Source organism: Canis aureus, chromosome 28 (assembly GCF_053574225.1).
Source record: "Canis aureus isolate CA01 chromosome 28, VMU_Caureus_v.1.0, whole genome shotgun sequence".
NCBI lineage: Eukaryota > Metazoa > Chordata > Mammalia > Carnivora > Canidae > Canis > Canis aureus.
This window is the reverse complement of record NC_135638.1, coordinates 674,636-691,821: the sequence shown is the minus strand read 5'-3', so window position 1 is coordinate 691,821 and position 17,186 is coordinate 674,636. Positions and strand designations below refer to the sequence as shown.

Here is a 17,186-nt window from a genome sequence, read left to right as displayed (position 1 = left end):
GCATTAATTTTCCTATTACCATAGCATTTCTGCTTGAGTTTCTGGTATGGATTAATAAACTATCAATGGTGTTAAATGGGTGCCTGTTTTTTATTAATTGGTAGTTCTTCAGAAGCTCATCAGAAACTTCCCATTCATGTTGTTGAATTCAAATGGTTGGGGATGAATGGCCGGAGAGGCTCTTTACTCTGCCAAAGTGGATCATGAAAAATATGGTCTATTCAACACAGCAAACATACGCTGAATTCAGAATGTGGGAACAGCACTGTACTACATATTGTGACAATATCAAGAGCTCGCTCCTGCGTTGGCCATCTGTTGTTTGCTACCCAGAATCCATGTTCCCTCCGTCTGGGAGTAGGTGGCCTTCACCCACTCCCAGCTGTATGGTTTGGCTGGGATTGGCCCCTTATCCAAGTCTAGAGGTGGGCTTTGCTTGGCATAAGGTGGTCAGCACATCCCATACCCAAGACCATAGTTTTGAATTCAGAGTGGGCATGAAACACATGGTTTTAAACAGATTTGTTTCCTGAATCTTCTGGAAAAATGAAGCTTTCTCTTTTTTTTCCTGTGGGAACTTCTGGAAGAGACATTCCCTCTTTTCTCAGGCGGTATAATAAGGATATGAGGTCTGGGGGAACATGGAACAATGAAGGGGCAAAGCACCACACAGATTTTTAAGTTGAAAACGGGGCAATAACAGGAGCCAGGAACTATCTAATGCCAGCCCATCTACTCATCACATTTTGTTTTGTTTTGTTTTGAGTAGGCTCCACCCCTAGCATGGAGCCCAGCACAGGGCTTGAACTCATGACCCTGAGATCAAGACCTAACCTGAGGTCAAGAGTCAGACACTTAGGCGACTGAACCAGCCAGGTGCCCTGCCAACACATTTCCTTAAGCCATTTGGAAATTTCCTTAAGCCAATTGGGATTTTCTATCACTTGTAAGTGTGAAAATCCAAAAGTCGTTTGATCTCAGCAGTTAGAAAAAAGATTTGTCATAGCTGCAACCAGAGTGTTACAATCATTCTAGAATACTGATTCACATGTGTAAGAAAACTTGATATAGGAAGAAAAAAAGAAAACTTGATACAGGGACTAAAATTATTATGGAAACAGAATTAACCAATGGGGAGTATTCATTGATATGCCTTGAGAGGAGGGATTGTATCTGTCTTATTTACTTTTGAGTCTTCTAGGACCATTCTTAGCACATAATTAAACTCTCATCGTATGTTGATTGAATGTGTGAGCTCAATGCTCTGCTGGAGTCTGTGTTTCCCATATAAAGGAGACCTTCCCCACTGGAGCATTCCTGATTACAGGCTTTACCGGCCATAAACTTTCTTTTGAACATATTTTTATATACTTTTAGTCAATAAATTGTTTTTTTTTAGGGCAGCTTAGGTTCACAGTAAAACTGAAGGGAAAGTATAGAGAGTTCTCATATACTTAGTCCCCACCCACAGGGAAATCTCTCACTCTATCCCATTCCACATGGTACGTTTGTTATAATTAATGAACCTACACATTGTCACTCAAACCCGTAATTTACACTGGGGTTCAGTCTTGGTGGTGTACATCCTACGGGTTTTGCCCAATGTATGATGATACGTACCTACCATTATAGCATTGTACAGAATAGTTTCATTGCCCTAAAAATCCCGCTGTGCTTTACCCATTCATTTCTCTCTCCCTCGCTCCTGTCACCCACTGATCTTTGTACTGTCTTCGTAGTTTGCCTTTTCCAGAATGTCATATTGGAATCGTAGAGTCTTTTTATATTGATTTCTTTCACTGAAAAATATGCATTTAAGTCTCCTCCTTGTCTTTTCATGGCTTGATAGCCAATTTCTTTTAAATGTTGAATAATATCCCACCGTCTATAAGAAACACAGTTTATTTATCCACTTACCTGGTAAAGGAAATCTTGGTTGCTTCCAAGTTTTGGCAGGTTGAGAACGGAGCTGCTACAAATATCTGTGTGCAGTTTTTGGATGTAAGTTTTCAAATCTTGTGGGTAAATAACCAATGGGTACAGTTGCTGGATCATACGGTAGGAGTTTAGTTAGTTTTGTAAGAACCTTCTGAAGTGGCTGCACCATCTTGCATCTCCCGCTCCTTATCCTCGCCAACATTCGGTGTTGTCGGTGTTTTGGATTTTTGCCATTCTAAGGGGGGCGTCAAGTCATCTCACTGTTTAATATGCAATTCCTTGATGATACATGATGTCGAACAAAGTAAATGTGGTTAATACCCTTGTGCTTAAGTCTCTCTTGCTTAAACTGCGCGGTGATGGCTTTGAATTGTAATTGTAATGGGATCGACGTTGACAGTTGGATTTGTGTCCTTCCAGCCGATGGACTTTAATAAATAGCATCAGGAGATTTTTCGTGTAAAATGGTTCTGATATTTCCATCATGTCTTTAGAATCTCCTAGTGGCAAATTGCTGTGTCAAACTGAATTATGAAAGTGAGTCAGGTTTCTTCTTATTGAGGACAAAAATTCCGTTTTGTTATGGTATTTTCCCTCCAAGTTTTGCTTCTCTAAGAACAGCATCGGAAGTTAACATTTCAAAACATAGCTAAATGGAAAAGCCCGTTTTGGAATGCCAAGCTGTCATAGAGTTATTTTTTTCTCTCTGATATAACACTATAATAACATTATTTTGTACCTGATACAAACATAAGCACACCACTTCCTATCATTTTTGCTCTTGGTTTTTGGAGATGGAATTTAGAGGGAAAACACATTCAGATATGAAATATTGAAATCTATCGAAACTGTATAGAATTATTTAATACTACAACAGGGCTGCTTGTTTCTTTTAGAAGTGACATCAGGTGGGTTGGCTAACCGAAGCCGCCGAGACTGTATTTTAATGATCTCTAGGGGTTCTCTCTTATTTAAAACTCTTTGTCATTTGGTCTGCCTGTGTTAAATCACCGACACTCGCTAAATTCTTTTTCAGATTTGTTGGTTTTCTACCATTTGCTGTTGATCACTTGATCACTTTGATGTGTGATAGGACGAAGGAAGTACTTACCTCATTTTCACTGCACAGTCTTCCCTAAGATATTAAATATATTCATTCTATATTTTATCTGTCATCAGCTATAGATTGTGAAATACTCTGATAGAAATTTTAAATTAGGGGCTCCTATTTTAGTCAGCTCTCACTCAGTATTGCAGTAGTAACAAATAGACCCCGAATTTCTATGGCTTGGAGCCCCTAAGATCTATCTTTCTTTCTTTCTTTCTTTCTTTCTTTCTTTCTTTCTTTCTTTCTTTCTTTCTTTCTTTCTTCTTTCATTTATTTATTTTAGAGGTGGGGGCAGGGGGAAGGCAGAGGGAGAGGGAGAGAAAGTGTCAAACAGACTCCACACATAGCACAGACCCAGACGCAGGGCTCGACCCCAGGATCCTGAGATCCCGACCTGAGCTGAGACCAAGAGTCAGACTCTTAACCAGCCGAGCCACCCAGGCGCCCCTCTTAAGATTTATTTCTTGTTTGCTTTGCGTATAAATATGTAAAGTCGGTAGCATCTTTGCTTCGGCCTCAAGTGTGGTTTGCATCCCAGGATCCAGGCTGGGGAAGTCCCGATCCGGGACATGTCCTTGTGGCCGAAGGAAAAGGTCTCTTAAAGCACAAGCCAAGCTGCGCTGGCTCCTGAGCTTCCTGCTCGCTGGGCCCCACGCCCTCGGCCCAGCATCGGTGGCTTCCCAGACACAATGGTGGCCTCCGTACTTGCTGGTCGTATCCATCAGTTTTGTTTTCTTCCTGGTGGTTGCCTTGAAGTGAAGTTTTAAACAAATCAGGTGATAATGCTTGCATCTACTTGGTGTGCGTCCGGAGCCCTTGCACACCTGCCCGTGTTGTGTTGTGACGCCTCCTGGCACACAGGGCGGCCCCAGCTCTGCTGCCCATCCGTAGTCGCGAGGACCCTGGTGGGGTCGGCCCGCTGTGGCTGCCCCTCTGCAGGCTGGGAAGGTCGGGGCCCGGGGGCTCGGGGGCCAGGACGCGGGCCAGGTTAGGGGACACGGATGCGACTGGTAAGGCCACGCGGAAGCTGCATGACGCCGTATGGGAAATACAAAGACGCTTTAGGTGACGATTGTCGTCTCACAGGCAGGATTCATCTTAAAATCAAACAACAACAGAAATCTTTGTTCTGAGTGAACCGGTAACTGAATTCCAGTTTGCACAGGACTTTCCCCAGGAAAGCGGGTGCTGCGCGGGTGGGGCGGGCTGGGGATGGAGCCCGACAGCCGGTGGGGCCGTTTCCCCGTCGCAGTAGCGGTGTCCCCTCAGTGCGGGGGCCCGAAGTCATGTGTCCAGCCCGCCTGTCCCCACGTGCTGCCCTCGTCAACCTCTGCTCCCCACCGGCATGTGGCACTTACCCCCAAATGGCCCCGTAGCCTCTGTGGCTTCCTCCAAGCCTTCCCTCACACCAGGCAGGTCGTATTTCTGAAACTCTGAACTTGCCACCGTGTCTGTCCCCATTGGGGTGCAGGTGCCCCTTTGAATCACTATGTTTGTATCCTTTGGGTAAATCCCCAGTAGTGTCTCGGGCTACAGGGCTCCCTTGTGATGTCACCGGGCCCACTGCAGCCTCCTCCCCCTCCCTCCCTCACCCTGTGTCCCTGGTCTCCTCCTCCCCCTCCACCCTGGCGTCCTCCCCTGTCTGTCAGCGCTCCCTCCTCGGATCCCAGCTCCAAGCAGAGGCAGCACGACCCCGGACCCTCAGACGACACCACCGAGGCCCGCGGTAATGCTGCTCCCTAAAATTAGTCCAAGTACCCCCAAAGTGTGGCTGCCTTGCATACTGCGGCCTTACCAATGGAAGCACCTTGCAATCTAAATGATCAGATTGCTAAGGATCGGTCCGTGTTCCACGCTCGTTGCCGTCGTGTGTCGCAAAGTCGGGTCCCCACGCCGCTTGCGTGTGCTACGGTATGGGTCGAATTAAACACAGGGGTCCTGCAGTGGGCACCTCTCCATGAAACAAGAAAATGTGCAAGTTCTGTATTTTAGAGGTCAAAGCAGACGAGTCACTTAGCTTGTGGCTTGCCCTCAGGTGTCCCCGTGGCGCCCTGCTCTGTCAGGCAGGCAGCTGCCTCTCTAGAGATGGTGATAATTTACTGTGCCCGTGGATTTTGATGAAGTCAGGTCTGGGCTTGCTCTCCGGGTGACAGACCCGGTTTAATTTGAGCCAGATCTCAGGAGGTAGTTGGAGAGGGTGGGTCATGCACCTGCGGCTGTCGTTTGGGGGTGCGCTTCGCCTCTTGTTCTTCTTTCTTTCACTCACCTGATACTTGACCTTTAACATTTTTTTTCCTGACAATTGTTTCAAGAAGACTGTTTTCATTGCCTTCTTGAAACTCATAGAATGAGAATAGGGATCCATAAATATCTTGGTTGAAAATTAGAAGATTGTAGAGTGTCTCCTTGTCTGTTTTGGGACCTGGCAGGAATCCTCCTGTTGGCGGTAAATGAATAGCTGTTTCATCCACTGTTGTCTTCCCTCCTTTGTTCTTTTCCTGGGAATGCCCTTTTCTTCATTTTCAGGATATTAAAGTCTTCTTAGGCTCACTTGAAGCTTCATCCCATAGGACGCTTCCTAGATTTCCCTCAGTCAGAATTTATTTATTATTTTGTGATGTTTTACTTTGTCCATTCATTTAGACTTGCGACATCCTGGGCTCTTCTTAAAGTTCTTGTTTACCTATTTTTCTCCTCCGTATTTTCAAAAATTTTAAAAGATTTTGCTTAAATTCATCTTAGTTTCAGGGGTAGAATTTAGTGATTCATCAGTTGCACAGAACACGCAGCGCTCATTATGTCAGGTGCCTTCCTTAAGGCCCATCACCAGTTACCTTATCCCCCTACCCACCTCCCCTCCAGCAGCCCTCAGTTTGTTCCCTGTAGGTTGGAGTCTGTGGTTTTCCTGCTTCCCTGTTTTTACCTTATTTTATTCTCCCTTCCTTTCTCCTATGTTCATCGGTTTTGCTTCTTAAATTCTACATAGAGATTACACGGTTCTTGTCCTTGGCCGACCGACTTATTTTGCTCACCGTGATATACTCTAGTTCTCTCGGCTGACGGCTGAGCAATATTCCATCGTACACAGACCACCTCTTCTTTATCCGTTCATTTGTTAGTAGACATCTGGGGGCTCTTTCCATAGTTTGACTACTGGGGACACTGCTGCTGTAAACACTGGGGTGCAGGTGCCCCTTTGAATCACTATGTTTGTATCCTTTGGGTGAATCCCCAGTAGTGCAAATGCCGGGTCGTAGGGCAGCTCTATTTTTGACTTTTTGAGGAATCTCCACACAGTTTTCCAGAGTGGCTGCACCGGGTTGCATTCCCACCAACAGTGCAAGAGGGTTCCCTTTCTCCGCATCCTCGCCGACATCTGTTTTTTTCCTGACTTGCTAGTTTTAGCCGTTCTGACACATTCCAGGTGGCATCTCATTGTCATTTTGATTTCTGTTTCCCTGATTGTGAGTGAGTTGGACATTTTTTCACGTGTCTGTTGGCCATTTATATGTTTTCTTTGGAGAAATGTCTGTTCATGTCTTTTGCCCATTTCCTGACCGGGTTTTTTGTTTTCTGGGTGTTGAGTTTGACAAGTTTTTTAAAAATCTTGGATACTAGCCCTTGATCTGATAAGACATTTGCAAACATCTTGTCTCATTCCATAGCTTACCTTTTAGTTTTGTTGATTGTTTCCTTTGCTGTGCAGGGGCTTTTTCTTGATGAAGTCCCAACAGTTCATTTTTGTTTTTTTTCCCCCTTGTCTCTGGAGATAAGTCTAGTAGGAAGTTGTTGGGGCCAAGGTCAAAAAGGTTGCTGCTTGTGTTTTTCCTCTAGGATTTTTCATGTATTCCTGGGTCACATTTAGGTCTTTCATCCATTTTGAGTCTATTTTTCTGTGTGGTGTAAGAAGGGGTCCAGTTTCATTCTTCCACATGTGGCTGTCCAGTTTTCCCAACACCATTTGTTGAAAGACTGCCTTTTTTCCATTGGATATTCTTACTTATATTGTTGAAGATGAGTTGACCATAGAGTTGAGGGTCCATTTCTGGGTCCTCTGTTCTGTTCCATGAATCTATGTGTCTATTTTTGTGCCAGTACCACACTGTCTTGGTGATTATAGCTTTGTAATAGAGCTTGAAATATAGGATTGTGATGTCTCCAGCTTTGGTTTTCTTTCTCAACATTATTTTAGCTATTTGGGGTCTTTTCTGATTACACACAAATTTTAGGATTGTTTGTTTCAGCTTTGTGAAAAATGCTGGTGTTAATTTGAATGCAATCGCATTTGATGTATGGATTGTTTTGGGAAGTAGAGGCATTTTAATGATATTTGTTCGGGGCATCTGGTGGCTCAGTGGTTGAGCGGCTTGGGTGGTGACCCCGGGGGCCTGGGATCGAGTCCTGCCTCAGGCTCTCTATGGGGATCCTGCGTCTCCCTCTGCCTCTCTTTGTATCTCTCATGAATAAATAAATAAAATCTTAAAAAAACCAAAACCCCAATATTTGCTCTTCTAATCCATGAGCAGGGAATGTTTTTCTATTTCTTTAGCATCTTCCTCAATTTCTTTCATTGGATGTTCTGTCATTTTCAGAGTATAAGTCTTTCACCTCTTTAGGTATCTTATGGTTTTTGGTGCCCAGATTTCCCAGTTTTTAAGAACAGGACTGGAACTTTGTCAAATTCATGCTCTTCCCACTGTCCAGTATGACGCCCCACCCAGTAGGAGGGCAGTAAATTTGTCAAATGAATTTGAATCTTTTAAGACTTGTTTTTTTCACGAGAAAGACATTGCACAATTATAATATTCTCCATAAACAGATGGACACTTAAAAAAGGACTGCTCTGATGTGCTTTTATCCATCTTGCTGTGAATTTGCAATTTCCTTACCACTTCAAGCCAAAACATTGAGTTTCCAAGAACAACTGTTTTCCCTTCTCCATAATGAGTTCAGGAAAAACCAGCCATTCCACTGGACCCAGTTGTGTTGCGTAGTGTACTCAGTATAAGATTATGCGATGAGAATTAGAAGCTAGGCTTCCTTTTGGGTGGGGCTGGAGTATTTCCTGTTTGGAGGCTAAGTCTTCTGAAATCAGAATCAATTTTTAAAACATACCATATTGAATTGAGCCCCAGAGATATGTTTCTTCTGTTTGTAGTCTTTTCCTTTCCTTTTAATAACAGAAGACATTATAAAAATTCTCACTTCACTCTCTTCCTATTCTTAACTTTTCTTGGGAGGAATCCAGTCAGGAGATGCCAAGGTTGGAGTCTTTTTATCAAATTATTCATAGAAAAAATGATGTGAGCCAACACAACAGCAGCCAGCATCTGTTGTCTCTGCAAGGAGACCACAGCAGTAATTATGCACAGGGTAAGTCGCTTAAAAAATAAATTGATCGATTTAAAAAATTAGGTGTGGAGAATAAAAAGGCACCTGAGGATTTTTACAGTTTTTATGATCGAATCAGCTGTAGCCGAGAGAGTCGTTTTATAATGTGAACATTCTTAGTTTCAGTCCCACATTTTCTTCAGAATTAACTATCCTAATCCTTTTCATTACTCTCAGAGTCTGATGACTCTTGTCCTAGAGTGGAGTCTCCCTCCCCACTCCCCTGATAATGGATTGGGACCTAGTGTGATAGTAGGCCTTTGATTAAGGAGTCAGATCCTGGGTAGACTAAGGAGGATAAGTGATAACTTAGGCAGACTTTTTACATACCCATTTACTTTTCCTCTTTATTCGTCTCAAAATGAAAACCCTAAGCCTTTCTATTTTACATTTATGAAAGAAGATAGCAGTGTAGTTAATAGGAGGAGCACGATCCTTGGATTCAAATCTCAGCTTCAATGTGTACTAGTTTTGTAAATGTATGTCTCTGGACATCAGTATCCTCCTAATGACTACTTTGCAATTTCTCCGGCCATCAGCATAAACAATAGATACCCAAATATGGCTATTATTATTATTATTATTATTATTATTATCATTGTCAATTATTCTGACCTACAGAAATACACAAGTTCCTTGAAAGTATACATTTTTGGAGAATGATCAGGAAATGGGGCATATTATACTTTCATTTTTTTTCCTCTTTTTGGTTTCTTTTCTTTCATTCACTATATGCGTGTGCACATGTATTTGTGATTATGAATGTGTGTGTGTGTGTGTGTGTGTGTGAATTTCATATAATGTGTGTCAGGCAGCATTTCAAGCACTTTGGTGATATTAATGAATAAAACAGATAAAAAATATTATACCTGCCCGTGAAGCTTATGTGATCCTAGTAGGGACAGCTGGAGGCTGACAGATCCTGTGAAAGGTGAAGCAAGGTAAGAGGGGTAGGAGCGGGGAGCGGGGAGCGGGGTGCGTCATAAATAGGGAGGTCAGAGAAGGCCGGAGTGGGGCCAGGACACTGGTTTTGTGTTCCGGGAGGTTCCAGGTACCACCTTTGAGAACTGAGAGCACAGAAGAGAATGGGAGCCTGCCGATTAGTACGAGAACACGAGTGGTTCCTTTGTCAGAACGCAGACCAACGTAGCAGACTTAAGTCTTCAGGTGGCCTCGTTTTATTTTATTCAATTTGAACAAAAACCTTCCATAAATGCTTTTTCTACATACCCTGCCTTCCCAGAAGATGGATACTGAATTCAGCCCAGTTGGTCTGTGACTGCTGCTGGAGGTCATCACCGTGCCTGTCACATCTGTTACTGCTGTCATGAAACCACGTCCTCAGGGCCAGCGGAGGTGCTTTCCGCTGTTGGCTACATAACGGCTGAGCCCGCAGCGGTTGTGAGTTCTACAGAGTCGCTACTGCGCACACATGGCTTTTCAAATGAAAATAAATGACATTAAAAATTCAGTTTCTTAGTCACATTAGTCACATTTTAAGTGCTCAATAGCCATACGTGTCTCATGGCCGCTGTGGTAGCACGAATACAGCACATCTCCAGTGCTGCAGAAAGTTCCGTGGCATTTGGTATTTTACATACTCGTCTCTCTGACATTGTTTTCCGTGGTGCTATCAGCTCCAACCTTATCTCTTCCTTTTGGTTTGTTGTCTCTCATGGTTTCTTGTGTTCAAGTCCTTGAGTTTTCGGACTTAGAATTTATATTCCTATTCTGACTGCCCCAAGGCCTTTTTTGCTTGGTTATTGTAATGCAACTGTGCTCTGGCTGGTAAGAGAATCAGACTGCTGAGTTATTATGGGCCAAGTGCTATCAAACTTTAAAGGTAAGATTGCACTTTTATGGAAATGCTTTAGGCCAGTCAGTGGTACCATACTTGGAGCAATGCTATTCCAGGAGTGTTCATTGACCGACTGCCTGCACCTACGCCAGCACTGTTAGGCCCAGGAGATGCAAGTAAAAATGCACATAGCTCCAATCCCTGAGATCACAGTTTATGTAGTGGAGGGAGCCATAAACAGGAAGAGTTTCAGTTGTGCAGGGCCCAGATAGGCCCAGGATATGCTGGAAGACCAGCCAAGATGGTTCATAAGCCAGCCTTCCCCGGGGGTGGCGAGGAGGGAAATGAGACAGGAGATCAGAAGCCAGGGAATGCTCCTTGAAAAAGAGTCTTACATGGCATCCTGGAGGATAAACAGGTATGACTCAAATGATGGAGTTGGGAGAATGAGATCAACCAGACATGATGTACCGTAGCGCAAACAAAGATGCCAAGGAGTGAACCGGCATGCTGAGAGCGGGGCCTGTTAAGCTTATGATTGATGGAATTTAGAAGAAAAGGGAGATTGTGTTTATAGAGAGGGACTGGCTTTGAATGGTATGTTGAAGTGATGGTTTTCAGCAGAGCAGGGGAGGGGCAGGGCAGGGGTGGTGACGTAGACTGATCGGTCTTCCCAGCAGTTCAGTGGTTCAGGCAGCTCCATGGAGGTAAGGTCTGGGGGAGCCGGGGTGGAGTCTGGGGTAGCAGCGGTGGTGCGTGGGTGGAAGAGGATGGGGTCACAGCAGGCCCTCAGTCCAGGCCCACACACAAGGCCTGATGTGAGACTGTAATGGGGTGGAGCAGAGAACCTGAGTTCAATCAATGTTAAAAGTGTAAAATTATCAGTATTTGAGGATCAATTAGATGTGGGGGCTGAAGGAGAGAGGAGTCAGAGATGACCGTAAGCTTACAGGAAACCAATTAATTTGAACCCTTCTTCCTTGTTTGCAGTCCTAGGTTTTGACCTATAGCCTCTACTGGGGATCTGCATCGGCAACTGTGGTGTCTAGGCTGCGTTTTGGCTCTTCCAGACGCCATCACGCTCTCATTTGTTAACAGAACTTGGAGCAGAGACCGTAGTGAAGTACCACCCTCCTATGACTTTAATTCTGCAGCGGCCCATGAAAGTTTATAGAAATTCGGCTTCATTTCTAGTGGCTCCAATCCAGATGCCAAAATTACCCCATTGCAGGGACAGCCCTTGGGTGGACCACTGAATCTGTTCTTCATTATGAACAACTGAAAACCATCAACAAAGTTCTTATATTACGCCAACAATAACACTAGTCAAACGTTAAGGTAATTCCAGGTTTCAGAAAGTTATGAATCTCAAAGTCTGTCTCGCTGGACTCTTATTTTTATGTTTACACTATTTATTTATCACGTGGAAAAGCGAGCGGCGTCCTTACTTTTTATAATGGCACATTGCTTTTTTCTTTTCTTTCTTTTTTTTTTTTTTTTAGGTTATAAATGACATTCTGAGCTCTGAATGTTGGTGGAGACATGCTTATAGATCTGTAGTCGCTTTAAAGTAAAAGTACAAATTGAGTCCAGATAGGGGAACCAGAAGTAGGAACGGAGCCAGCTCAAAGGGTCCATTATAATGGGGCCTATAATGAAAGCAAGAATTCTCTCCTACCTGCAGTGCATTTTAAAAGGATTTTCCAAGTAACAGTTAATATTTTAATGACATCTGTTAACCTTCCAGAAAAACCTAGTTCTCTATTTTGCAAGATTAAGGAAGTATGCCAAATACATGTTGATACTTCAGCTTTTAACTGACATATTTCATGACTGCATGGCTAAAGCCACAAAATAGTAGGTGCCGGCTACTTTCTTTTTATAGTTTTATTTAGTCACTGCATCTGGGCTTTGTTGCCGAATGTCTTCTCCTCGTCACTCAGATTGCTCCACCAAATTGGATGCTCAGTGGTCTGGCAGTTTGAGTGACTTCTTGGAGGCTGTGAAACTCTGCTCCCTAATCAGGAAGATCTGGGCAAGTCTTGGACGAGGAGAGATGGCACGTCTCTTCTAAGTGAGACAACAGGATTGTAGGACAATTACACAATGTCTTCAAAAGTTTTATCTGAAGAATAGTGATGTGTTTTGGTGATGAACAAGTACTATAAATCGAGACGCGTGGGAAGTCTTCATATTCTTTAAGAGTGTTTTGTGTAAAGGAGGAAAGAAAACAAGCAAGCTGACTTCCCGTAGTTCTTGGTAGAACTATCGTTCTACCAAACCTTTTCCCATTGTTGCTAGAAAAGTGAAATAAAAATAAAGTGAGTAACTTGATGGGAGTTGTCTGTGGTACAGAGACACCACATTAACTATTTGTCAAAAGTTGGATTTTTGAAGATTCTTGGCTTCTTAGAACTTTGGCCATGCACTGCCATTCTTTATATTATGTCCATGAAGCTTGTGTAACAACATATCAAAACAGCTTTGTAAAGAGATAAATATGTGTTTCATGGGTCCCAATGGGAGCTTTCTGAAATGCATATTCTTTATAAATAATTAGTGTCATTCTGTGAAAATCATGACTTCTTAGGGTGGGAAAGAAGGGATAAAAAGCTATCTTTTTAAGTAATTTGTGATTTAGTACCAGCTGGTCAAGTGAGTTGAACAACCTTCTGAGTCATATGTCATATTATTTTGAATGCCTTTGCTCTCTCTTGGGAAACCGGCTAACGTTTGCAGCCCTTGTCCCACAGCAAATCACTCTCAAACTTTGACCTCCTCAAGCCAGTTCGTCGGGTGTAGCAGATGAAGCATGTATGACCTTTAGTGTGTCGATTCAACCTGGCTGGTCGGAAACCATAAGTTAATCCTGTATGACTTTTATTTCTAGGCATTACAGCAGAAGTTCTGGTGGTGACCTCTTTCGAGGAACTGCAGAGAAGGGCCCCAGAAGCAAGAGGGAAGATTGTTGTTTATAATCAACCTTATGTCAACTACTCGACGACCGTGCAGTACCGGGTCCAGGGGGCAGTGGAAGCCGCCAAGGTGGGGGCTTTGGCGTCCCTGATCCGATCAGTGGCTTCCTTCTCCATCTACAGGTTGGTCATGGTGTTCATTTGAAATCCTTTAAAAAGCCAGGATTGTCCGTGAAAGAGAAGCCCTTGTGAAATAAAAACAAACCAGTCAAATGAAAATACTGATTGTTTACGGGATTTTTCCCATTCCAGATTTGGTCATTTGTTTGTAACATCTTCTTTGGCCTTTTTGGGATTCCAGGCATTATTTGTACATTCTTTTAAAAAGCTTTCTACATCCACGATGACCCCATAACATTCCTTATATAACCAATATGTTCTGTATTTTCGTTGGAGGGAGAACTAAATTCACGTCTGTGTTTCATCAAAGATTCCTAAGGACTTCAGATGGAGCCAGACCTTTTCCCATTGTTGCTAGAAAAGTGAAATAAAAATAAAGTGAGTAACTTGATGGGAGTTGTCTGTGGTGTAGAGAGAGACACCAGAGGAAGAGAAAAGAGGAAGAAAGAAAGGAAGAGGAAAGAGAGGAGGAAGCAGAGCATCTTGGGTATAGACCCAGTTTTGCCACCAAACAAGCATGTGCCTTGGGAAGAATGTTCTTAAACTCTTTGGGTCTTGGCATTCTCATCTGTGAACCCGGTGATGATGAAGAATTATAAATTTACGTTGTTACTGTAAGACTAAATGAGATGAACTTAGGGAAGATACTTGATTTTCTGCAAAGGTCAATATAAGTGTTTGGTGGTATTTAAGGGCAACAGAAGTTTTGTTTTTTTCTTTGTAGTTCTGATTGAGGTAATTACAAAGCGCTTTGCTGACCCTCGGTCTTAGGATAAAATTCAGGATTGCAGTGAACAGAAGTTCTAAAACTTGACCTGTAGACAGTTGGCCTAGTGTCCCACATGAAGGGTGAAATATTTGAGGGATATAAACAGGGATAAAAGGAGCACCGTCTTAGTGTAGTAGCCTGGTCTCCCAAAGATAGAAAAGAAAGCATGCAGAAACAATTGAAAATAGGGTTTATTTGGGTTTCAAGATCAGACTAGTGTCTGTTGTGAAGGAAAGTTTATTTATTCTACCCAGTTTTTGTTTGGAGCTGGAGCCACAGCTGCTTGACCTCAATTAGCACCCTGTACCCTTGAAAATAATATAACTGAGGGGACATCAGCAAATAGGAAACCAAGTCAGAAGAGAGTTGTCCGAAAGCACAGACAAAAAAAGGACAGGGATATTTTTCCTTTACGGGGATAAGATATTTTCCCAGGGAGGAAGATGGGACATATTAAAACCACTTTTAAAAGTTGTGTAAGAGAGAAACTAGTTCCACTGATGTCATAGTGCTAAAAATAATGTTCTTTGTAGAGACTAAAGGTTCGGTGACTAGTGAAATAATCATTGGACTGTATTCTCTTGGACGGTTAATCTTCCCAAGAGGGAAGTCCTAAAACGGCTAGCTTACTTCCCAGAATACCTCAATCACCGCTTAGAATGACACACTCAGCAGGCTGTGGCCATTCACTATGATTTCACTGGTCATGAGATCTAAATTACGGAGCTAGCCTGTTGCTTCGTGAAATTGGGTGATTGCCAAAATTATTTATTTAAGAACTACTACTCATAAGACTAATAAACTCCCAAACGACTTAGAATACTGCAATCTATCAGGGTTAATTGACATTTTTTTTTTCCTGGTGTAATGAAGACATCTGGAAAGCAAGGCTATAATCTAGGAGCCCCAGAAAAATTCTGCCCGGCATAGATGTAGACGTCTATTGTTAGCCTCTAATATTTGGGGTCAGCGGCTTACAGTGTATATTAAAAAGGCATTTTTATTTTTCTTCATATGTGTAGATCTAGACTGATGATTTTTCATTGATTTTATAGCTAACCATATTGCACTGGACTCTTGACTTTTATAACTTCATATTTTTGACATTTATAAATACATAATAACATTGCCCTTTACGTAGTACTGTAAAATCTTTCACGTGTGTCATCCTACTTGCTCTGACAACTTAGTGGACCAAGCAGAAGGGGCACTTTTTATCCTCATTTTATAGATGCGGAAATAAAAGTTCAGAGAATTGAGCATAAGAACATGCTTAAGTCTTACATCCTAAATATTTAACCAAAATGAAACAAACTCTGTCCCTTTGTCCACTTCTAGCTAATTGTTTCTTAGAACTAATTTTCCTTCAGGAGTGTTTTATATTCCTGTCTCTGATTCTTCATCCGTCTTTCGCTCTGCAGACCATTTTATTTATTTTAATAATAAATTTATTTTTTATTGGTGTTCAATTTGCCAACATACAGCATAACACCCAGTGCTCATCCCATCAAGTGCCCTCTCAGCGCCCGTCACCCATTCACCCCCACCCCCCACCCTCCTCCCCTTCCATCACCCCTAGTTTGTTTCCCAGAGTTAGGAGTCTCTATTTTCTGTCTCCCTTTCTGATATTTCCTACCCATTTCTTCTCCCTTCCCCTCTATTCCCTTTCACTATTATTTACATTCCCCAAATGAATGAGACCATATAATGTTTGTCCTTCTCCGATTGACTCATTTCACTTATTTCACTTATTTCAGACCATTTTAATGTGCCTCTTGCCAGTATTGACATGGAACTCGTTAAGGTCACGAAGAGCAGCCCTGGTTGTCAAATAGGATGGACCCTTCTCAGGCCACCTTCTCACCTCACCTCTCTGCAGCATTTGTCGCTGTTGACTGCTTCCTAAATACCCCTGCTGTTTGGCTTCTACGACTTCTTTCCCCTTACCTCTTTCTCTTTCTCACTCTCACCCTTTCCCTCTTCCTTTTCCATTTCCTTGGCTTCTCACCCTGAACTTTCTACCTGAACAGTCCCGTCATGCTTGTGGCTTCAGCCACCATCTCTGGGTGACACCTTCCAAACCCACCTCTCCTTCCCATAGCACTGCCTGAGCCCTAGGCCCATACATCCCAACACCTCTCGGTGCGTCTTTTGGATGTTCCATAGCTATACCCACTTCAATTTTCTTCAAAACCGAACTCCTCTTTTTACCTCTTTTTCCTGCATTTCTCACCGCAGGGAAGAGAGTGACATCTCTTCTGTCTTCCAAGTTGGATGGTTCTTGAGTAGTTTTTTTTCTCTTCTCTTACCCATCATTTCTGGCACGACCATGTCTCCTACGTTCTGGTCTTTATTACTCATTTCAAGAAATCCTCACGGAGTAGCCCCATTTCCCAACATCACTCCACATTCTAGTAGTCAGGAGTCACTAACACTTTCCCGACAGACCACATTTCCTCAAGGCTTCATGACGTTGCCTATGCTTTCCCGCTTGCCGCCTCCTATCCTCTTCCTCGCTGTCTCATTCTGTCCTTCAGGATTCATCTAAGTGTTTCTTTTTCTCGGGAGCCCTCCCTGGTATGTAGCTCCAGCCCAGGCGAGCCACCTCTTTCTGGCATTCCCACACCATCCTATGCATACTCTGTATCAGAACGTCTTGGAGGCAGTTGCTGTTTGTGCTTTGGTGGGGTGCACTCACTGTCGTCGCAACTTCAAATCTCAGTCACGTAACACAATGGGAGTTGATTTACTGCCCACATAATGGTTCCGAGAGGGTGTCCAGCAGCGGCTCTTCTTCTGCTTTGCATCTTGTGACGCCATCACCTCTAAGATCTGAGTCCTCTGCAGGATCTTTTGCATCCGGCTGGGATATAAGAAGACAGGGAGAGCTGATAATCACACGGGAGGTTTCTCGTGGCTGGGTTTAGACCTGGCATATCTCGCTTCTACTCATGGTTCGGCCAGAATGAAGTTATAGGAAGGCTAGGAAATTTGGTCTCCCTTTATGCCCTCTGTGAAGGTAAACTGTCCAGTCCAATCTGCCTCCACTCGAAGTTCCAGAAAAAACATGAAAAAAAAAATGTGTAT

At 43.1% G+C, this 17,186-nt stretch overlaps 1 protein-coding gene and 1 long non-coding RNA gene across 7 annotated transcripts in view; one reads left to right on the top strand and one right to left on the bottom strand.

Annotated features, from left to right (window-relative positions):
* LOC144300285 (uncharacterized) overlaps window positions 1-4,553 on the bottom strand; it is a 52,226-nt gene extending 47,673 nt beyond the window's left edge. The window contains exons 1-2 of the long non-coding RNA XR_013366864.1: window positions 4,405-4,553; window positions 1,918-4,143 (exon numbers count right to left, since the gene is read on the bottom strand). This is a non-coding gene — a long non-coding RNA (uncharacterized LOC144300285). The remainder of the gene's footprint in view (window positions 1-1,917; window positions 4,144-4,404) is intronic.
* CPQ (carboxypeptidase Q) overlaps window positions 1-17,186 on the top strand; it is a 319,086-nt gene that overhangs the window by 35,696 nt on the left and 266,204 nt on the right. For 5 of the 6 annotated variants that reach the window (XM_077876166.1, XM_077876164.1, XM_077876168.1 and 2 more), the window contains exon 2: window positions 13,126-13,333. In XM_077876166.1, the coding sequence (XP_077732292.1) occupies window positions 13,126-13,333 (208 nt within the window). Of the gene's footprint in view, window positions 1-4,579; window positions 4,773-13,125; window positions 13,334-17,186 lie in introns of those variants that run through there. The other variant, XM_077876170.1, reaches the window with a different exon arrangement.